Here is a 23,314-nt window from a genome sequence, read left to right as displayed (position 1 = left end):
GTATAATCGAAAAATATGTGTTTTTAGTTTGCGACGGAAGATGTAGAGACTTTCTGCTGTCCTGATGTCAATAGGGAGCTCGTTCCACCCAGCTGCCATTCTCATTAATGTTAGAATCAAACTATTATTATTATTATTAAAGAAAACGTGCGGCTGTGTCTGAAGGAGGTAGGGAGGCCATCTTTACATGTAAATACTGTAATCATCCAGTCCATGTATCTCCATTAATTTTCTATTTTAATTGTTAACTTATAGAACACTATACGATTGAGCTGTCTAATTCTGTCTGCTGAAGCCTCATAAGTTTCAGATAAACCTCTGAATAAATGTTTGCACAAAACCAGGACTGTGAATTGTGTGCCTTGTCACTTCCAATAAAAGCTCATTGGAAAGAAATCTACTTAAAAACTATATATATATATATAACAAATATTAAATATATAATATTAATAGTATACAATCAAATATATATATAGTGTGATTGTATACAATTAATATTATGAGATCAGAAATTAAGACAATAAGGGAAAGAATATAATATGCCTCTTTTAATTGCACACACGGTTAAAAATGGATTTAAAATATTGATCAAAACGGTCCCCAGAAGCTTAACAAACATGTTCTACATTTCATAGCATCCTTGCCTGTATTCTTACCCGTACACATTGACAAGTGGCACGTTACAAATGTAACGACACCAATCATCCCAGATAGTCGCGACAAAGAGAAATGTAGAACACCTGCAAGACCAAGCTAATAATTCATTCAACAGGAATGTACAGGAGACACAAACACAGGCGAGCATGGGAAATACTACTCAAAGCATTACAGCAGCATCTCAACAGAGCACACGTATGTGGAGACAACATTGGGTGAAAATAAAGATATGAGGCTACTTTTTAAAAGGCATCTGAGTGAAAACATGCCTTTACATGCCTTACATTAAACCAGGTCATCAATAATGTGGCTGAAGTAGAAAACTGTATATGGAGAAGTGTATTTGATTGTCTTGAGTAGCAGGTATGCACAGCTAATACAATGTAAAAATAAAAAAAGGCTCAGTTTACATTAAAAAAGGTTTAAAAAAAAAATAATAATAATATCACTCAATACACAAAGAAACACTTTGAGCTGCTAACTGACAGATGTAACTCGTCATGCGCAAGCAAACATATAAAAGACTGGATAAGATAACAAAATCATTTTTGGTGTTAAAGTGGTTTGAAGTTGCACGTTTACTGCATGAACTACGAACGGGAATCATGCCACAGCAAATACAGTCAATACTAAGCACACACAGCAAAGAGCCTTTTTTCTTTTACGATTCAAGTTGAAGTACATGGAATCAAACCTTGTATTTTGGAAGAGTAACTGTAATTATTCTTCTCCGCACAACAGACAAACAGAATATCTCAAGACAGATAAAACATGACAGCAGTGACGCAATCATAATCACAGCTGAGGGCTCCAAAGAAATGCAATCTAATTATCCTGACAACCTGTCTCTGTTGGACCGCTGCACTAAAAATAAAACCGGAGAACAACTGCAAGGCAAGTTTGTAGTGCATGGCAACCGAGTTCTCCACGCAACCGAGTCCTTGGCGCCCTCAGTGCCTCTCTTTGATGAAATCTTACATGTGTTTGCATCGGAGACATGAGAGAAATCGTTTTATTCATCTTCCTTTTAGCAGTTGGCGGTCTGTGTGTGGCTCTCGTTCAGGATGGAGGCGATGTTGGTGTCGTAGAAACCCTCCTCGTCCTCCGAGCTAAACGTGGAGGAGCCCAGAGCTGCACGATGCGAGTGCTGAGACTTCCGCCTGAGATAAAAACAAACAGAAACACTGACTCGGGTCTTCAACTTTCATACATTGCAGCGAAGTGAACACAGGCGTGTGTCCAGCTAGTTACTATAGACTGCCACCTAGTGTAAAGAGCATGCATGGTATAGATGTGCTCTCCTGTCAAACGCTGTAATCTTACATGCGGAGCACTAAATCAACATTATTTCATGCAATAACTCAAGTCCTACTTCAGTTCCGTCTCCAGGGCTGCGACTTTAGCGTGCAGCCCCTCCTGGAGCTCCTGCTGCTCCTCCAAGTCCCTGAGAACCTTTCGGCGGACTCCCTCCAAGCGCTCCACCTCTCCCTCGCTCTCGTCCACCTGCCGCTTCAAGGCCTTCACACGCAGAGACAGCTGGGGACGGAGAGGGAGAGGCAAGGGGGTTAGAGGGGAACAGAGGAGGTCACTGGGTGAAGACGTGGGCCGCGAGGGAGCGGAGGGGGAGATGAGAGGCGGTCCGGGGGTTAAAGGCGAGGGGTTTGACAGGTGTGTGGGATTGTGGGGGAGCAGCCACATTAAGAAGGCTGAGGCAGCAGAGAGATGACAGGGGATGGGAGGTCAGGGAGCCTGGGGGGCCGAGTGAGGTTGGGTGTGGGTCAGGAGGAGTACAGATGAGATTAGTCTTTTGTACAAGAAGAAATTAAGCACTGTTTGAACTGCATTAATGATTAAACAGCAGGTGCAGGTCAAACAGCATCTATAGATCATTCTTACTACATAATTAAAACTACCAAAGTGGTACAAACACACCGTCAGGAAACTTGAGATAACCACATTAAAGTATTGGATACTTAAGTCTATACACATTTCACCCGTCTCACATTCAAAGACTATTTTGGGAAATACACAGTGAGGTTGCTTCTGTATGGTAAATGTGTAGCTGGAGTGGAGCCAGCAGCTGGTTAGCTCAGCTTAGCACAAAGCCTAGAAACAGTGGGAAGCAGCGAGCCTGGCTCTATCCAAAGGAAACAAAATCCACCTTCCAGCACCTCTCAAGGTCTTGTTTGTCTAATCCATACAAGATAAATGAGATACAATGCGTTAAATAGTGAGCTTTAAGCTGCACAGTGGATTTGGTTCCCTTTGACAGAGCCAAGCTCGCTGTTTCGGTTTTTAAAAAGGGAAAAGAAAGTCAATTGGAAATTACATCTCCACGGATTTGTACTGAGACACCGTATATAACTATAACCATTAATTCGTTAGATCCGGTTAGAGCATTTTGTGTTGAACCAGGCAACACCAAAACAAACACTACTTTATTATTTGCACGCAAAACATGGGGAGTTACCTGATCTCTCTGCTCAACATGCTGGCTTCTCTCCTGGTCTAATGTGGCATTCAGCTCTTTCAGTTTCCTCTCCATTCGTCTCTGAGAGGCATGGAGAGTGGCCTTCTCTCTGTGTGGAGAAATTCAGAATTTACACAATGTTACGGAAGGTTTCTTCTTCCCCTTTCCAGGTGTTTTAATATCGATGACTGTTTGCTTTGACTTAAAATATACCGCAGTGGGACGAGATTCCTCCTTTTTTTTTTCCAGTCACACTGTACCTTTCTTCACTGTGTAGCCTCTCCTCCAACTCTTGAATTTTGTTTTCTAGCAGGTTGAGTGCAGGCGAGGGCCGAGTGTATCCCTCCATGTCCACCATGCGGGACTTCAGCTCCTTAATCTGGGAGGGGAGTGGGGACAGTGAGCTGAATGGGCTACAGACTTCAACAAAAGGTTGTGTGAATGTGTGTGCATTGTGCAGGGACTGATTGAGTGAGCAGCACCTGTCTCTCGAGTGCACTCTTGTCCATTTCAAGGTCGTGCCTCGCCGAACGCTCCTGCATCAGCTCTGAGCGAAGCAGGTCCACCTGAGATAGGAGAGCAATCAAGAGGCAGTGGAAGTACACCTGTTATTAAATAGAAAGGCCGCCTGCTTATTTGCACGTGTATTCAAATATTTCTCTGCGGCACCTGATCTCTGGTACGCATGATGCGGTCGTTCAGAAGCTCCACGCTGCTCCTCTCCTCGTCCAGTTCGATCTCCAAGGTCTTTATCTTATCCTGTGAACACACGCAGAGACGGATGCTCACATCTCAATCTGCCTGTACTCAAAGCTCAACCCTTTCTGTCCATTTGCCGACATGTCACCGTCCCCCTAATTTACTACCATCCAACTTTATATCCCCCAGTTTGTGACCTTTGACCTGGAAAGCCTCACCTCCAGGCCCCTGATCTCCCTGGTGCGGTCGGTGTGGGTGCTCTTCTCGGATTCTAGTTCGCTGTCCAAGTGTTTGAGACGGTTGCTGAAGAGGTCTCTCTCCAACTGGGCGCTGTCTCTCTCCTCGCTGCAAACTAGTAGCTCCTTCTTCAGACGGGAAACCTGGAAACAAGCCATAAAGTGAGGATTTGACTCTTAGTCCACTTACTTTCATTCAGTTTTTGGTCCTCAAGATTTGCCGGGCATGTATGCTATTTTTCCATATTGCTCTGTAACACTGAAAAAGTTACACACACACACAATATCTTGGATTAAATGAAGAATATATATTTAAATCGAAGACCTACAAGTCTTGATTTCTTCGTGTGTATATTCCACACAACTGACCTTCTCATTGTTGAGATATTTAAGTCAGGACCAAAGCCCAGTGACCAACAATGTCATCTCTCGATCTGTACTGCTAGCATGGCTATAAAAGGCTAAGAATGCATAGGAAGGGCTTTAAAAAGAACGTTTTTACTGTTGCATTTCATACTAAAACAATATGACAACTTTTTTACATATATATTTTTTTAACATTTCACAGGTTCTGTGTTTTATCCTTTAATTAATATTTTCCAACCCGTTTGTCCTCACCTCCTCCTGCTGGACCTTGAGGGTGCTCTGAGCCCTCTGCAGCTCCACCAGCCGGTCTTTGCAGTTGCGCTGGCCTTCCAGCATGTCCTTCCTCGAGCGCTCCCTGTAGTCTTCAAGCTGCGTCTGAAGGGTGGCCACTGACTGACGGGAATCTCCCATCATTATCTCCATCTGACAGAGCAGGAGGCAGAAATAGGGAAACTGCAGTGAGTGACAATATCTCTTTACATCAGACACGACACAACATAGTTAGAACCCGGACCTCTTTGTTAATCTTATCCAGAGCTCGGTCAAGCAGCCTCTTCTGCTCCTCTACGTCAGTCTTGCCCCTCCTAAGGGCCTCCCTCTCCAGGTCCCTCTCCTCCAGCCGCCGGCTCAGCTCGTCCTTCTCCTTGCTCAGGCGGGTGGCTCCTCTCTTGGCCTCCTCCAGGTGGGTCTTCAGGGAGCGGTTCTCGTCCTCCAGAGCTTCCACCGCCTCCTCAGCCTCTAGACTCCGTGGCGCGCTGGAGTGAAGCCTCGTCTGGAGAGCGAGAAAATATCCCCCATCACTCTTGTGCTATAAGGATACGGCATTTAATGTGGGTATTATATTGATACACCTGTTTGACCAGTGAAACAGGAAGAGTAGCAACTAAAAAAGGGCTTCAAGTCTTTTTATATTCAAAGTACAGTCGAGTACAGTCTGAGCTTTGTTGTCCTGATCACTGCATACGAACTCCAGTCCAAAATCTGACTCCACGTTCTGAAGGTATATGTTGATTTGTGTTGGCTTTGCACCTGCACCGATTTGTGTGTGACTGGGCTCTTCACATGATTGTTTCACATCAACGCTAACAAGATTATAGCATCTTAAAACAGCGAGAATACGTTGATGTTCCAGCGCACATGGAGCACAATGCGCATCTTGGGCACAGTTATCTCGAAGGGATTATTTTCGGAGCCTACATGTTTGAATTTGTCTTTGGATTTAATTCACTTCACATCTCTCGGTTGAAAATAGAGTCTGTGTGGGAGGGCATTTCTTTTTGTTCTTGTACAGTACGTCGCTTTACATGATTTTGCACGCATGCGTGTCCAGCTGTGTGTCTTTTTTTCTGTGCAGTACCATGCGGGCCAGCCTCTCTCTGAGGCGAGTGTTTGCTTCCTGGAGCTCCAGGTTGGCGCCGTGGTCCACCACAGTCTTTCCTGAAGACCCGACTGATGACTGCAGAGAGCAAACGGGCAGAATGGACATGATGCGCATGAACTTTACTCTAAAAGGATGCCATTCGGCGATATGTACGCTCTCCCCCCTTGTTTGTTTTATATATCGATTATAATAATATTATAATGACGCTGCACCTTCTCGTTTGCCTTTTCCAGCTCGGCCTTGTCTTTCTCCTCCTTCAACCTGCTGATCTCAGACAGAAGCTCAGCCTTTTTCTCTCCACTTGCTTTCTTCAGGGCTCGAAGTTTCTCTCTCTCCTCGTCCAACTCAACCTTTTGTTTGTCCAGATCGGCGCCAGCCCGCTTCAGATCCTCATGGCAATGCCGGAGCTCCTTGGGATAAGCAATCAGAGATGAATAATGTGTGCGTGCGCACATGACAGTGTGCTAATATGAGTATGGGGCTTGTGAGTGTAAATGTATGTGTGAGTGCAGGAACAATGAATGAGATTATTGAAGCTTCAGCTAGAGGAAAACCCTACAAAAAAAACAAAAACACACTAATCGTACTGTAGAACAGGAGATGAATGCCTGCATCTCACCCACACAGCGGGCATAACCGGCCTTACTTTGAATTACCTCGGCTAAAGACAACATATTGGCAGACGCAGGCGTTTGTTTCTGCACAGTGAGCAGTGAGTCCTTGAGATCTATCAGCTCGCCCTCAAATTCATCCCTTTGCGCTCGAGATCTCAGCAGCCTGCGGAAAGAAAGTAGATGTTGAAAAAACACAGTTGAAAAGTCTCAGAGGGGCCGAACACAATTTTTTTCGATTTTTAGAGAAATACAAATGAATCCTGGTTTGTTTCTGCTGAATATTTGAGGCGACTGGCTCTCTTTTGAACAAGCATTCTGCTATTAGCAAGAAGATGCATTTCATTTCAGCGGATTAAGCCCAGACCTCCTACTCTTAACCCTTGGCATGGAGAATTATTCAAGTTTTGCCGACGGGGCGCTTGAGCTTCGTTTTGATGGGGAATGAGAGGGTTTTTAGATGAGCTGTGGGCGCCTTTTCTAAACTACCTCCCAAATATACAGCAGACATAGCATGGGGGTGGGGGTGGGGGGGCTGGCATCCTTTCAATGCCCTATGAATGTATAATGCTCTCTCCTGGGTGTGTTACTGCTCTGCAACAGTTGTGCACTATCCAAGCTCAGAGAGATCGCTGGATGATGTCCACGAAATGTGAACGTCTACATGCTAACCACACACACACACACACACAGGACACAATTATTGATACATATGATTTGATTAAGACCGTTAACCAAGTAGATTTCTGAATCTTGATTTGTTCACATGATTGATTAAGTGATTGGGTTTGTTGTCACTGGATTACTGTTAGTAAAAGGTTCACAGATCTAATGATGAAAATCACATGTGTGTATTTTGTTTAGATTCAAGTGAATTTCAAGGAACATATCTCAAGTTTAACTCTGCTGATTTGAAACTAGGCTAAACTACTCAAACCAAGCCAGGTGAGATTGCTTCCCTCTCTCACATTCGACTGCTGGTGGCGTGTGTCCGGCTCCTGCTGAATGAAAAGTCAAGTGAAAGAGGGCATGCATTAAAAAAAAAACTAAAAAGAGTTTTTTCTGTGTTTCTTTGAACTGGTGGTAAAAAGTATTAAAAAGTCAGCAGAGTGCGTTTGATGCTGTTATGGCTCCATAATCAGTTTGGTTTAGCGTGAGATATTGCGTGATATAAGCTTATATCTGAGTTGTTTAAAATTGACATTGATGTATCCACGTATTCACGGTCTTTGAACGTTACTTCACGCTTATGCAGTGTTTTTTTATTCATCCTTTGAAGTTAGATGCAGAAAGAAATACAGTATGTGTATTCCAACCCCACAATTGACTAATAGAATTAAGAAAGGCGTATACACTAACTCTTCTTTGGTGTTTTGCAGCTCCTTTGCGGTGACGTCCAGCTGCGTCTTCCATCGCGCCTCCTGATCTCTGCAGCCCTCCAGGTCTTCCTGCAGCGTCAACATGGAGGTGTTCACCCTCTCACGCTCCTCTTCTATCTGCTCCTGGGACTGACACACAGACAGACACACACACACACACACACACACACACACACGTTACGAGTCATGGGAGTCACAGGGAATTATTCCTCATTACCCTTCTCATTATCCTGTCGTGAAAAAAGCAGTGATTCAGGACACCCAAATCTCTCACATCTTTTTGTTCAGTTTCTATTTCAGGCAAATGAAGATATTTGGGAACATGCCTTCATCAGCACTTCTTCACCCTCGAAAACATACTTCTGCATAAGAAATAACACCATACAATATCAGAGCAGATGGAGCACGAAAGAGCTGCCACAAACAGCGACGTGACTACTTTAATCCTGCTCTCGCCATTTAAATCGCCACATCAAAAGCAGCTGCCAACCGGTCGGCTTATTTCCTGCTCTCGAGCTGCATGATACTTTTTTTTATTTTTTTTACTGACATTGCTTTTTCCAGATTCTGCCTAATGATCTATTCCTGTATACATATATGCTTCAAATTTCCTCTACACCACATCCGTCAGTACGATGCTCCAGAAATAGTCAACTGGCAGAAACTCTGCAACAGAAAGTGAACTGGAAAAGTTTCACATTGCAATCACAAGGAGCACAATTCTCTTTTACTAACTCTGCACACTGGGCCTGACCCCATGATACCCCGACTCAGCATACTGGCACATAAAACGACAAGACAAAGCCAGGGTGTATCGCCATGAACATCAAAGCAAATTCAATAAGTTCTTAATAACGGATGCAGAATGCACAAACTGCCTGACAGGTATAACCTGATCTGTCCTCCCACTACATCTGTAGAAAGAGATGCTCGGCAAAGAAAACATTTTCGGAATGTCTCTTATCAGACGTTGATGTAACAAGCTAAGTAATTGAAGTATATAATAAATCACAGAACAAAAAATAATTACGGTGATCAGAAGCTGAAAAGAATCCCAGATGGTTTAGCTGTAATCATCGAAGAGGTTATAAATCCTCCCTGGTTAATTTCTTTGTAATCTACAGGCTCTTACTTTGACACCGACACAACATGATGAGGATAAACACAACGAGAGAAGGTGGAAATATGGGTCAGTATGCAATTTTAAGCTGAAAGTAAAACTGATGTTCTATTTTTTTTAACCCAAATTTAAAAATAAAAATGCTGCGCCCTTTCTTCATTCATAAAGTGAGTGCAAGTAGTCGGCAGAGTGCAGGGCATTGTGGTCCCCTCACAGTGAGTTTATGATCCGGAGCACCCTTCTATGAGACTTTATGGAGTGCTGAAATGGACTTAAACACACACGTGAAAGGGAGCTAATGAAAGGGAGCTGCAGCTGACCTGTTCTTTTAAAGTGGTATTTATCAGTGTCTTGCTTGTTCTTTCTTCTGTTTATTGAAACACTCGTGTTGGTTCAGTGACATCAGACTTACTAAACCAACACTTTTTTTTGCTTTTATTAAACCAGTTGAGCTTAAACTCTCTTCCTTGTTCAACGCTCGTCTGGTCATAAACACACCGGGACCCGCTCACCCTACAGCAAAGTAACGGACCATGTGGAAACATGAGTTGAGGTGTCAGACTGTCTTTTACTTTTAACCCTTAAGAACCCACGGTGACACACTTTAAATATACTGGAAAGCACCGGACACAGTTTTATCCTCGATTTTAACTCTTGAAGTCCCACATACTGAACAACCTGGTAAGGTCATGTGACAGTAACGATGACATAACTTTCAAAATGACTGCCTGGTTGGTCAGTATGTTTGACAGAACTAGCTCATTTTCTCGCTCATCTCAAAAAGATGTTTGGGTTAAACTGTACCAAAAAAATTTATAACTTTGATATGTCTTGTGAAAATGTTAATAAAAAGGCATATCTTTGTTACTGAGCATAAAAAGACCAGGTTGAGTTTAAATGAGTAAACACCCATTGTGACATATATGTAACATTTCAGATCTTTGGCTCCAGGGGGAAATATTTAGAAAGTATTTATAGAAATGGGTTCCATGGGGTCCATTTAGTCTGTTTTATATCCTCTATATACTTTGGGTTAAGAAGATTTATCTGACTAATGGTACACAACAAGAATGGTAAATTCTGTTGTGTACCATTAGTTTGTCATAAGTTTTATTTTGGGTCCTTTTATTTCCATCTTTTTATATTTTTTTATTATAAGTGAAGTCTGAATCGATTTTAGAGATCCTATTTTGTGTCACATGTTCAATAAACCAAGTGCAAAGCATGGTGCCATCCACCTGTGTGAACTGCTCCATCGTTGTTCTCAGGTTGTCCATGTCCTGGCTGTATTGCTCCCTCAGGGTCTCCATCTCCTTGTCATGGCACTCCACCTCCTCCTTCAACGCCCCCTTCAGGGCCGTCAGCTCCCGCTCCCGTTGGTGGAGAACCTCTTCCTGGCGCCGACGCAACATGGCAGCCTCAGCCAGGTCGGCCTGCAGAGTCCTCACGTCCTGCAGCGAGGAAGACCGAGGAGGTCAGATGGACGGACAAGCACAGCAATGTTTTATTCTATGTGTGTGAATGTGTTCCCCCGGAGTGGAAGTACCGTCTGCACCGACCGGGGAGAGCTTTCTGAAACCCTCCTTAGATCCTCCTGAAGCTCAGCGAGCTGATCTTCCTGTAGGCGCAGACGAGACTCCGCCACCTCTCTGGCCATCCGCTCCTCTGCGAGTCTGCACACGGGCACACAAATGGACACTGTCACTATGGCAACGCCAAACACATTAACAAGCCCATCAGTCAGGTAAAAGTGAAAGGATGCTCTGACAAGAAAAGCCACACAAGCAATAATTGGAGGCTTATTGTTGGCCTATTAAGTGCACACACTACACTTGCAAAGCCACACACACACTTACTCATCCTGGACTTGCTGCAGTTCTTTCTTGGAGCGATTAAGTTGCTCCTGAAGCTCCTCGAGTTTCCCCTTTTTGAGGCTTCCATCAGATCCTCCCTGTGCGCGCGCACACGCACACGCGCACACACACACACACACACACACACACACACACACACACACACACACACACACACACACACACACACACACACACACACACACACACACACACACACACACACACACACACACACACACACACACACACACACACACACACACACACACACACACACACACACACACACACACACACACACACACACACAGAGAGAGAGAGAGAGCGTGTGAGAAGGGAGGTGAGACGGAGCGAGACAGGACACAAAGTGAGGACAAACACACGTCGAGGAGGACTGGAAACATCGTATCAGAGTGTCAGTGTCGACCCTGCGAATGCATTATGCCCTCTGTATTATCGGAAACTTTAAAAGGAGAAACCCTGACTCGGATTCCTTGCCCTAGTTTCTGACAGCAGAAAAAAAAAATCTTTAGGAGAGGAGGCCCTGATGGTGTGCTCAGATATAGTCAAGAAAAAGAAAAAAAGACAGTCTCCTCACATTAACAACTATTTCTGACAGGCTGCAGGGGAGCGGTGGAGCGCTGTCGCCCACACCGCCGCTCGTCAAGGCTCCTTCTCACTGAAAAGGAGGCGTAAGCGCAGCCTGCCCATGATCCCTCTCTTATCCTCCTACACACTCATTACAGGGACGCACACACGGAAGCAGAAGGAGAGAGACAAAGAGAGGATCGTGAGCGGTTTCGCTCCTCGGGCGGGGGGGGACCTCATAGTCCTCACTTATCAGTGGTGTATTACGAGGATGTATTTTGTACAGATGTGTCTTATTGTCCTCTCTTTCCCTGCAGGACAGTTTGCAGATAATTCCGCTCTGGGACATTTTTCAGTTTGTTTCTGAGATAATCAACAGCAGACAAGATTATGTTTAAAGCTTTGATTGAATTGCATCAGCTGTGTTTTTATGTGTATTAATCATCTGCCATCAAAGGGATCTGCCCTGCAGTCTTAGCAGAACTACTTGAGGATGATGTTATTACATAATGCAAATAGATTCTATCTAGTCTGATGTAAAATAATGGCTGGGTTGTTCTTGATAATCACTCGCCCAGTGGTTCCCAACATAGGGGTTAGGACACACCCATGTGCCACTTCTTTAATCTTAGGGGCCATGACAAAAATAAAAATGGTCAACTTTGTTTTGTCCGTCAGTTTGGCATGGTGGACGGGACTAAATACTACAATACTGAAGACCCTCAGCCAACAATGCTATGAAGAAGAGTGCCAGTCAGAACTGTAGCAAATTAAAAAACGTGTTGAAATTGTGAAGAAAACATGGGCTCCATATTTGGCGAACTCCCCCAATATTGATCCTAAAGTAAATTGATTTATGATGCCGAATATAACATTACTTTTCTCTTAATTGTTAACTATACCAGGCACTGTTGGCGGCACATGTTACATCATTTTAAGCTAGATGATTGGATGTTTCATGATAAAATGCACCCTGGGGGTCTTCGTTAACTTATTCCCTTATTGTTTTTATGTACACCAACAGAGAGATATTTTCAAAAGCTATCGCTGATCTTTTGTACTCTAATTCAACGTACGAAAACAGGTAGGCCAAATCGGTTCAAATAAAACAACCGTAGAAGAAAATGGTCACAACCTGCCGAGGGGAAGACTGAAGACATAGCTTTGTTTTTAAGGGGTGAACCACTAAGGCAACCCAGCAACACGCCAGTGTCTGATCCTCAATTGACTGGGCGGACAAACAGGGTGTCGGGGCATTCGCTCCATCCCTCTCCCACTGACACGCATTAACTGGCCACGCTGCCTTAGACCAGTCAAAACACCCCACAAGCACTTAGAAAGAGCCAAAGAGCCACAGACATTAGTGGTACAGAGGGAATGTAGCCCTGCCTTGCATTACCCTCCCAATGCGGATAACTGCCTGAAATCGGACATTTCAGGGAGTTATCTGCCACTGGTTGTATCACAAATGCTTCCAATCCCTCTGTAACACACACACTCATCTGATCCTGCTCTGATCGTGTGTTTTGGCATCGTGCAGACAAAAGCAATGTTTTGGTTTCGAGGCAGAGCTGGAGAAAAATAAATAGTCTCAGGCGGAAAACAAACATTGTAAACCCCTTCGCCCGGCAGTTTGATGCCGGCTGAGGATGTTTCAGAAGCCGTTATCGCTTCTGAAGAGCCTGAGATGAATGCTGGAGTGATCAGCAACTAAATCTCGTAAAGTGGACAGCGGGGTTACAGCCTTACAGGGCGGGGGGGGGGGTTCTGTTCAGCAAGATCGCTCCAAAACAAATCCGTTCCATCCGGCTAGCCAACCCCCAGCTGGGGCAAGGTTCCAGTTCAACTCAATTATTGATGGCTCTCAATGACTGAGCGCTCAACACACACTGAGCCCTCAGCAGCTTCCCTCGGCAGGTGCATCGTTGCCAAGAGACAAGACGGGCAAACAATTCAGATGCAGCCATGGCCACCGACACACTGAGAAGTACATAACGAGGGGTTCACACACATAATCAAGTGCATGTAATATGAGGAGCTCCAGGACACAAAGGAATAACTTCTGTATGTAGATTTATGCAAAAGGATGCAAATTTAAAGGGAGTGGTGTGCTCATGTTCATAAAAACCGTGGCACAATATTTTTTAACAAAGGTTTCACAGGAGCACAAAGGAGCAAAGATGGCACCAAAATTGACGGAGGAATACTCAGCATGCTCCTTTATTTTTCGCATTTCTTGGCATGCCAAAGGAGGATCCTTGGAGACAAAGTGAATGAAATGGAAACTTCATATCTTTAGAAAAGAGCTTCATTAGCTTCATTGCAAGAGCCGCTCTGTTGAGAAGAAGACGGCCATCACAGACACCACATCTTACAAAATCCAATACGATTATGTTCTATTATAATTTAGTTTTGTATATGTAGACAATGGTTTTGCCGAGCTTTTTGTGAAATGGGGAGCAACTCATGTCTGTACGATGTATGACGCCAGCATGTTGAACTGTTTCTTTGAAAAGGCATAATCTGATAGATGGACCACCCTAACATTGGATTTTAGCTCAAGGATTGAATTAATAAGAATGAATGTATTACCCAGACTTTTGTATTTGTTTCAAGCATTACCAATACAGATACCTCAAACACAATTCATAGCATGGGACAGGATGATATCCAGATTCATTTGGGGGAGGAAGAGGCCAAGAGTGAGATTCAGAACTCTCCAGCTAAAGAGGGAGAAGGGGGGCCTGAGCCTGCCGAACCTGAAAGAATACTTCCACGCGGCCCAGCTCAGATATGTGCATAGTTGGTGTAAACTGGACTATGAAGCAAAATGGAAAGAAATGGAAAAATCATTTGGAATGTGTACGATACAGAGTATAATAGGAGATAAGGAAACATTTAAGAAGGTTAGAAATCACATGGATTCGATCACAAAATTTACCTTGGAATTATAGTTCAAATTACTTAGACATAATAAGGCGGAGAAGAACGCAAATTTATTGAAATGGGTGGCTTTTGATAGCAGTTTTAAACCAGCTGGGCGCGGTGGGGGATTCGGACGGTGGGCGGAGAAGGGCATTACGGCATGGTGCACACTGGTGGAAAAAGGGAGGATAAGGAGTTTTCAAGACTTAAAAACAAAATATGACCTGGATTGGCGGGAATTTTACAAATATTTACAGGTACGGGATTATTTTGGGAAACGGATTGAACAGGAGCTCTCTCTAGAAGTGAACAAGGTGGTACAAGTAATGATTGATGCATATAAAGGGAACCGGGTTAGGACTATAACTACACTATATAAGGCATTGATGAATGACAAAAACGCAACAGGGTATATAAAAGAAAAATGGGGAAGAGAATTTGATATGGAAATATCTGAAGATGAATAGGATAACATGTGGGAAAAACACAAGACAACAACCTGTTCGCGAGCCTGGAGAGAGTTTTCCTGGAAAAATCGAATACGGTTCTTTATCACACCTAAAATATCAAATAATTATTCTGAAACAAGAAAGTCATGTTGGAGAAATTGTGGGTCATCTGAAGCCAACCATGCACATATATTCTGGAATTGTGACAAAAATAATAGGGTTTTGGGGAATGGTCCATAGAATAACACAAGATATTCTGGGATACAAATTTCAAATGAATCATAAACTGATGTATCTGTGTATGCACACAGAGAATGATGTACATGATGGGGACTTGTATCAATTCAACATACTCATGGTTGCAGGTAAAAAGGTCATTATAAGAAAATGGGGGACGGATGATATACCCGCTCAGACCCATTGGGTGGACACAGTGGGGGAAATAAACATTATGGAAAGACTGACACACAGGCTACGGCTGACAGGATCACGGATGGACAGTAAATGGAGGAAGTGGACTCTATGGCAGTTGACACAGACTTTATATGACAGCAGGTTTTTCATTTTTATTTTTTATTTCTGGCTGTCGATGTTGTTGATGACTTGTATTGGTGTACTTATTGTTGAATAAAAAGAAAATGGTAAAAAAGAAAAGGCATAATCTGTCATTAAATATGTATACGAGTGTTGAGCCACCAGCAAAATTAAAAATACAAGACTGGAACTTGATATTAATCTTGAAATGATTGCCAGATCGTTAAAATTATGCTTACATTACAACTGTTGTCTACTATACAAGTAAAAGCCAGTGTGAGTATATGCGTCTAAAAAAACACCTTTAAAAGAATCACAGGCTTCGTACCTTAAAGCTGCCGTTTGTCTCGGAGACAAGGTTGACGGGTCTTTTGAGGGATCCCTCACTCTCACTGGGGCTGGTCAGGAAACAGCGGACAGAGGATCAGGTTAGAAAAGCACATGTATTCATATACAGTAACAATGCCTCTAAACATTCAGTTTGTCATGCTCGTTGTTCATTTACCCATTTTTAAGGATGTTGTTAACAGCTGGCCTCACTCGAGCTTCCTCCCCATTGACTTGGCTTTCATTCCTCAGAGGGATCTTCTTCAAAGAGAGTCAGCAGAGTTAGAAAACTGACACACAACAAAGAGACAATGTATTAGCTCACAAACCGCTTGGCACTCACAGGCTTTTTGGCTACAGTTGGATAGTTGTCCTTTGCAACAAACTTCCCTAGTGACTTGAAGCTCGGCTTGGGGGCCTCGAGTGCCGTCCCCCTGGAAACAGATGCAGGACCGCTTTCCAGGCCACTGCTCGGCGGGACAGATGCAGCCAACAACGTGGAGGAGGCAGACAGAGGAATAGCGTAGGGATTCGGAGTCGTAGATCTAGGCGAGGGACCCTCGGGCTGGACATCTTTTCTTGCATCAAGACTTTTTGACCGCCGGTGCTCGTCAAACTTGAGCCTCTGCCTCGCTCCGGTGCGGCCCCTCGTCTGTGAGGCGGTAGCTGGCGTCCCAAAGCTGAACTTACTGATGAGCTTGTTGATGGGAGCCAGGGAGTTGGTATCAATTTCTGGAATGGGTTCTACATTAGTGGATGGTGGAGGTTTTGGGGGAGACTCTGAAGGGGACTCTTGGCTTTTCCACCCCACACTGCATCTCCCCAAAGAGCCGGTGTGACCAGAGCCAGTTTGCTTGAACCCTCTGGGTCCCATGCAGTTCAATTTGACAGGTTTCAGGCCTGCTTCGTTATACTCCTCATCCCTAGTCCTATCTCTGTTTCTCTCTGCTTCGCCGGCAGTTGCTTTGTGTCGGGGTCCAGCTTTTCTACCAGCTCCGCCCTCCTCCTCCCCTTGTGTTCCAGCTTGACCATCCCCTGGAGGTCTTTTATGAGGGCTCCCAAAAATCTCCCCGACCTCATCCTCCGCTGGAGACACGGGGGAGCGTGCTGTATTTACAGCAGGGCTGAAGGGGTTTGCTAATTCTGCTGGTCCATTATTTGTTTTGGGGAGGCTGTTGTAAGGTGAAGGTGGCCCTGAGCTGGGGCTGTTCAGCTGAACTCCGTAAGAGTCCCCCTTCTCGCCGTCTTTCAGGACCACATAAGGCTGTCCGGAGATTCCCTGAACGTGCACTGCTACCCCGTACTTATTGGTAGGAGGGGCTGCGGTGTTGTTCCCTCTGGATTTATCAGGATAACCTCCGCCTGTGTCGTGGAGGTCCTTGATGAAGCGGATCTGGACGCCGTAATCCACAAGGGGCTTCCTGTCAGTGGGCACAGTGTTCATGCTGACTTCCTGGTTATCGTGCTAGCAGCCTGGGCGGACAGGGAGGGGGAAACAGCAAAGATACAAAGCATATGAATCAGTGGCAGAACAGGAAATTCCCCCTTTTCTCTCTAATCAACAAAACAGACCTGCAGATGATTAAAATCCCAGGCCCTTTTTTTCCTTCTCTTGCTGCTCTACAGGTTTCATTCCTTCTCAATCACAATGAATTGTATTCATCGCACAACAAATATGCCACTGGGGCACTTAGAAGCTCTTTGTACAGGTCGAGTCATACTTTTGTTTTCTCCAGAGGATGTGCTCAGTTGTCGGGGAAAACAAAGAGTAGGAGTGGGACTGTGTGTCACACAGTAATCAATACTGTATGTTGCCTCTAATTTACATTCATGCATCCTGACTGCGTTGATGTTTTCATCCAATCATTATTATTTATGTAAACAGCTGTGAAGCAGAGAGAGAGAGAGAGAGAGAGAGACTGACAGAGAGAGAGAGAGAGGTCTAAATGTATTTTTTACATTGATATTGGGAAAACAATTGTAAGAACTGAATCTATATGTATGGACCGTACAGATTTGGAGCCATTTGATTTGACTTGGTGGATATATTTGCACTGGTGGGAAAGGTAGCAAATGATCTAGTCTTTTACTGACTTTATTCATGTGTACTACTCATTTAATGCATGGTGGGAAAATAACAAAAATCAGGTTATCTTGGCCTCTATACCAAAACAATATTCTGTTGTATAATACATGACAAAGAAAACCATAAAATCCTCACATTTTAGACGCTGGAGCTGGTATATGTGTTTCATTTCTTTACTTGATGAAATAACTGCAGATTATTCACAAAATAAATAAATAAATAATAGTACAGCCGAAGCATGTCTGAAAGGGAGCTTGGTGATGAACACTATGAGAAGGTGAATACTCATCCTATTGTCCTGGCTCTGCGGAGCATTAAACCCTGGGGGTTTGGTCAGGAATGGGCCTCCCTCCTCTCTCTCTCTGTCTGTCAGACTCTCCACAGTCACCAGACTTCAGAGTGGACTCACTCAGGCAAAGACTGTTTACTTTGAGCCACACACACACACACACACACACACACACACACACACACACACACACACACACACACACACACACACACACACACACACACACACACACACACACACACACACACACACACACACACACACACACACACACACACACACACACACACACACACACACACACACACACACACACACACACACACACACACACACACACACACACACACACACACACACACACACACACACACACACACACACACACACACACACACACACACACACACACAGCAAGTAGTTGATCTAATAAGCATTTTTCAGTGGAATGAAAGTAGCAACTAATGTGAAATCCCGTTAAAACGTGTCGTTATTGCCGTCACACGATCACGTGAACGTGTAATTTCTCCTGGACACGTTCATCTGTGTATTTACGCATCGCTAAGTCGGATTTTGGCTTTACAGAGCTCACCGTTGTACTTCCACCCTGGCCTCTTTCCTATGTCCAGACCTACAGATGTGACTCTCACAGGAATTAAAATGGAACCAACTCTAACTGACCGCCGGTTATAGTGTAACAAGAAGCACCTTGAATGGCATTGAGGTTAGATTGGTGGATGAAAGTTAGGCTTTGTCTTTCTGGGAAACATTCTTAGGATTCCAGGTTGTTCCCTTTGCACTCTGCATTGCGCGTGGTTTGCATTTGTATTACTAAGGACAGATTAAGAGGAAACTGAGAACTAGGGCAGTGCTAACTGTAAAGCTAATGCATGTGGAAAAGTGTCCACACCGGCAGTAAATAAAAAGTGTAGAGACTCATTAAAAGACGACACACAAAAAATGGAGACTACACATACAACGAAAAACTAATTAATTCCCCCCTTCTAACATAACAACAACAACAAAACTGTATCGCACGCTGGATATCAAAACAATGATCTGAGGGTTACTCCTCAGCTATGGAGGAGCATCTTTAAAAAAGGGCCGATGTGATCGTCTGGTGTCATGGAGCTCAGCCCTCGGCTGCTGGTCACTGGTCACACAGCTGATCACTGGTCACTAGTCACACATGCAGCTGGTCACTAGTCACACATGCAGCTGGTCACTAGTCACACATGCAGCTGGTCACTAGTCACACATGCAGCTGGTCACTAGTCACACATGCAGCTGGTCACTGGTCACACATGCAGCTGGTCACTGGTCACACATGCAGCTGGTCACTAGTCACACATGCAGCTGGTCACTGGTCACACATGCAGCTGGTCACTGGTCACACATGCAGCTGGTCACTGGTCACACAGCTGGACGCTGATCACACAGCTGGACACTGATTACACAGCTGATCGCTGGTCACACAGCTGGACACTGGTCACTGGTCACAGCTGGACACTGATTACACAGCTGATCGCTGGTCACACAGCTGGACACTGGTCACTGGTCACAGCTGGACACTGATCACACAGCTGATCGCTGGTCACACAGCTGGACACTGGTCACTGATCACAGCTGGACACTGCTCACACAGCTGGACACTGGTCACTGATCACAGCTGGACACTGATCACACAGCTGATCGCTGGTCACACAGCTGGACACTGGTCACTGATCACAGCTGGACACTGGTCACTGATCGCAGCTGGACACTGATCACAGCTGGACACTGGTCACTGATCACAGCTGGACACTGATCACAGCTGGACACTGGTCACTGATCACAGCTGGACACTGATTACAGCTGGACACTGATCACAGCTGGACACTGGTCACACAGCTGGACACTGGTCACTGATCACAGCTGGACACTGATCACACAGCTGATCGCTGGTCACACAGCTGGACACTGGTCACTGGTCACAGCTGGACACTGGTCACTGGTCACAGCTGGACACTGATCACAGCTGGACACTGGTCACTGATCACAGCTGGACACTGGTCACAGCTGGACACTGGTCACACAGATGGACACTGGTCACTGATCACAGCTGGTCACTGATCACAGCTGGACACTGGTCACTGATCACAGCTGGACACTGGTCACTGATCACAGCTGGACACTGGTCACACAGCTGGACACTGGTCACACAGCTGATCGCTGGTCACTGGTCACACAGCTGGACACTGGTCACACAGCTGATCGCTGGTCACTGGTCACACAGCTGGACGCTGGACGCTGGTCACTGGTCACACGTCACTGGTCACACAGCTGATCGCTGGTCACTGGTCACACAGATCCCAGGTGCAAAAATATTCTTTGGGTAGATGCGGGTTTCGAGGCTCAGCTGTTGTCACTGAGCAATAGCTGAGAACTGGTTAACCTCATCTCCTCTTTTCTTGTCACGAGGAATGCTGTGTCAACAGAGACAGGAATGTCATCAAACGGGCCTGCCCGCCTTCACTCTTCCCTTTCTCCTCACCCAGATCTTTTTCCTCTGTTCTGTTCCTCGGCCCTCTGATCTTCAACTTTCTCCCATAGTGTCCCTCGCCCTTCGGTATGTGAGCTAGAAGACGAGCTACTTTGATACTGGGGCTGTTTGCTTAGGTTGAAATCAATGTCATCATGTTTATCAAGAGATCAGTTGATTCATCAATAAACAGAGAGGACATTCGGAAACAATTCGGAAAATGGATCCACTAGATGTCATTCCACCAAGCAAACAAAAAACCTCAAAACGTTCACAGGTGCTTGCCTCCAAAAGTAAAATAAATGGTAAAGTGTCGTGCTTTTTTATTGAATGTCTTTAGGATTCTAGAGATGTTCAATACTTGAATATTTGTATACCCTATTAATGGATCAATTCATCATGGAAATAATCATTAGTTGTAAACCATGAGAAATATGCATCTGAAATCAAATTTATAAATCAGAATGTCATATATATACGTAAAATAATCACATCGATGTTCAATAATATGAACTATGTGATATTGTGCATTACATCAGATTGAACTCATAAACCTTATGAAATAATAATAAAATAAAAAAAAATAAAAAAATAAACCTCATGAAATCATAGATTAAACAGAATTGTGTTAAACAATCCCACTGTGTAAACATATCACCATATGGTACAACAAAAAGTGAGACATGATAATACACAGCCCTATTTGAGACAAAAGAAACAACATACAATGATTAATTTTGGGGTAAACAGAATAGCAAACTGTGACAGTTGCCAGTGTGGCAGGCAGTGCTCGAGGGGTATAGTGCAGGCTCTCTTGTGTGAAACAACAACAACCTGGAAATACTTGTCCCTCATTAAAAGATATATACGCAAACACCTCAAAGGGAGCGTGAAGTTGCCCCTAGGCACACATTTTTAAGGACAGGACTATTTCTGGAGCAAGTTATTTAAAATACAACCGAAAAGGATGAGGGAGCTCCACCGACTGAGTTGGACAAACAACACGAGGGACTATCGTCAGGTGCATCTTACTTTACTCGAAATATCGAACATAAGACTGCTTTCTAATTTCTTGGCAGGCGTGAGATCATTTAAAACAGCTTGACTGACAATCGGAAACATAATCACTTTAAAAAAAAAAAAAGCATATCAATGAGTACAATAAAGACACTTGACTTCGGAGAAACCAGTAGGGCGAAGTAAGCCCCGCAGCACCTGTCTGCTCCTGGATTCATTGCGTCACACCCACCCGTCCGGTCAGTCAGTATCGGTGCGCGTCGAAACCACCGGCTTGTTGACTCGCACCAGTAGGACCACGAGCCGAGCGACAAGGGTAAACGAGCGACGCACCTGCCCCCCCTCCCCCCTCCACGCGCCCTATTTGAAGCCTTTACCTGCTCTATATAACCTCTCATATCCTCTTTGCGCCGCGCAGTCAGATCCAATTACACGCAGCGGCGACCAGACCTTCCACAACACGCCTGAGAGTGAACAAACCGATGCTCGGTCATTACCCTGAGCAGGAAAAGCCAAGGGAGGTGTGTGTGTGTGTATGTGTGTGTGTGTGTGGTGGGGGTGGTTCAATCCAATCACAAAGCCACAGGTGTCCATCTCCGCTTATCCAAACGTTATAAACAAATGCCCGCTCAGCACACCGGGGGCTCACAGTAATACACTTTCCCCCAACACCTCGTCCCACAAAAGTAAGTGTTCAGTAAATAGTCGGCAGCTGTAGAAATACTGAGCGCACCTGCAAAGATGAGGCGAATCCACGAAAATGTTCCTTCCGCCTCAGTGAGCGCTCCTGGTTCAGTGTTCACAGAGGCAGCGGCTGTGTGCGGCGCTGGTGGGATGAGGAGATGTTACTCAATGAACTGAGAACACGGGGAAATGTCTCTCCTCTTCCCCCCCCACCCCCACTGCTACCAGTGCAACCTGTTGCCAGCACATCGGATCGTCATCGTCCCGCCTCAGGACCGACTTCATTGGTGGGCGGCTCCCCGAAGAGGCGGTGCCTGCTGTGGGCTCAGTTTCATCTCTACGCACACGCACACACGCGCGCACGTTATTACAGATCTATCATTTTCAATGGAGTTCAAACTGGAGACAAACTGCTGAGGCGACACTAATGAATGTGGGCAGGAAAAATTGCTCCTATATTTTTTTGGAGCATATTTTCTTGGAGGGGAACATCTTGTTTGTACTTGTACACCAAATAACATATCAATCAATCATCTTCCTTCATCTACATAAAGGGCTACTTACATACTTTATACTGTATCATTTAAATTTGAAGGGTATATTTCATGTCCAACTCAAACTATTTGTCAAGACCATGACGCACAATCATTTTAAATATCCAAATGATCTCCTAATAACATGTCGAGGTTTTCTGGCAAGAACTTTCTCATTTGGTACTAATTACAAGCAGACATAATGGAGAATAGCTCCATTTAAAAACAAAGTAAATTATAATGATAATCATTACTATTCACTACTGTTGGAATTGTTTGCTTATTGACAGATTGCCTATACTTGTGCATGTTTAGGCTGTGGCCTGAATAAAATTCTCTAGTTTATCGTATTTTATCATAATTAATTTGAAGTGTACCAATTTTACCTTTAATTAGTCCCAAAATTATTATTCTTTTCAGTAAATTTACATGGAAATTAGGACATTAAGAATGTACAGACCAATATCATTAAGTTTGACCTACTTTTCTAAACTTAAAATAAATCTCAGTTGATGACTTCAGAAACATTTTACGTAAATAGTTAATACAAATTATATGTAGGTGTAACTGAGCATTAGGACAA

The 23,314-nt window shown here is 44.4% G+C and overlaps 1 protein-coding gene across 5 annotated transcripts; it reads right to left on the bottom strand.

The window, feature by feature from the left end:
• Positions 1-1,324: 1,324 nt before the first annotated feature.
• Positions 1,325-22,384, bottom strand: cgnb (cingulin b). 5 transcript variants are annotated; one of them, XM_034545849.1, is made up of 21 exons: positions 22,248-22,384; positions 15,942-17,071; positions 15,777-15,859; positions 15,600-15,669; positions 10,776-10,870; positions 10,466-10,592; positions 10,158-10,370; positions 7,780-7,928; positions 7,389-7,421; positions 6,466-6,586; positions 6,022-6,219; positions 5,786-5,884; positions 4,943-5,200; positions 4,681-4,851; positions 4,045-4,206; positions 3,797-3,886; positions 3,610-3,693; positions 3,388-3,506; positions 3,128-3,236; positions 2,030-2,193; positions 1,325-1,817 (listed from the first exon to the last, which is right to left on the bottom strand). In XM_034545849.1, exons 2-21 carry the CDS (start codon positions 17,040-17,042, stop codon positions 1,685-1,687), a joined length of 3,579 nt encoding a protein of 1,192 aa, XP_034401740.1. In that variant the 5' UTR covers positions 17,043-17,071; positions 22,248-22,384; the 3' UTR covers positions 1,325-1,684. The 5 variants fall into 5 exon arrangements, with proteins under 5 accessions (XP_034401740.1, XP_034401742.1, XP_034401743.1 ...); XM_034545851.1 differs by having other exon boundaries at positions 7,389-7,418; XM_034545852.1 differs by having other exon boundaries at positions 15,777-15,856.
• Positions 22,385-23,314: the final 930 nt, after the last annotated feature.

The sequence above is a fragment of the Cyclopterus lumpus genome, chromosome 11 (assembly GCF_009769545.1).
Source record: "Cyclopterus lumpus isolate fCycLum1 chromosome 11, fCycLum1.pri, whole genome shotgun sequence".
Lineage (NCBI taxonomy): Eukaryota > Metazoa > Chordata > Actinopteri > Perciformes > Cyclopteridae > Cyclopterus > Cyclopterus lumpus.
The sequence above is the reverse complement of the archived record's forward strand: the minus strand, read 5'-3'. Positions and strand labels throughout refer to the sequence as shown.

Coding starts and splice junctions, on each gene's coding strand:
- cgnb (XM_034545849.1), bottom strand. CDS start 17,042: ATGAACACTGTGCCCACTGACAGGAAGCCCCTTGTGGATTACGGCGTC. Junction 6,220..6,465: donor ATATGTTGTCTTTAGCCGAG/GTAATTCAAAGT, acceptor GCTTATCCCAAG/GAGCTCCGGCATTGCCATGA. Junction 5,885..6,021: donor TGGAAAAGGCAAACGAGAAG/GTGCAGCGTCAT, acceptor TGCTCTCTGCAG/TCATCAGTCGGGTCTTCAGG.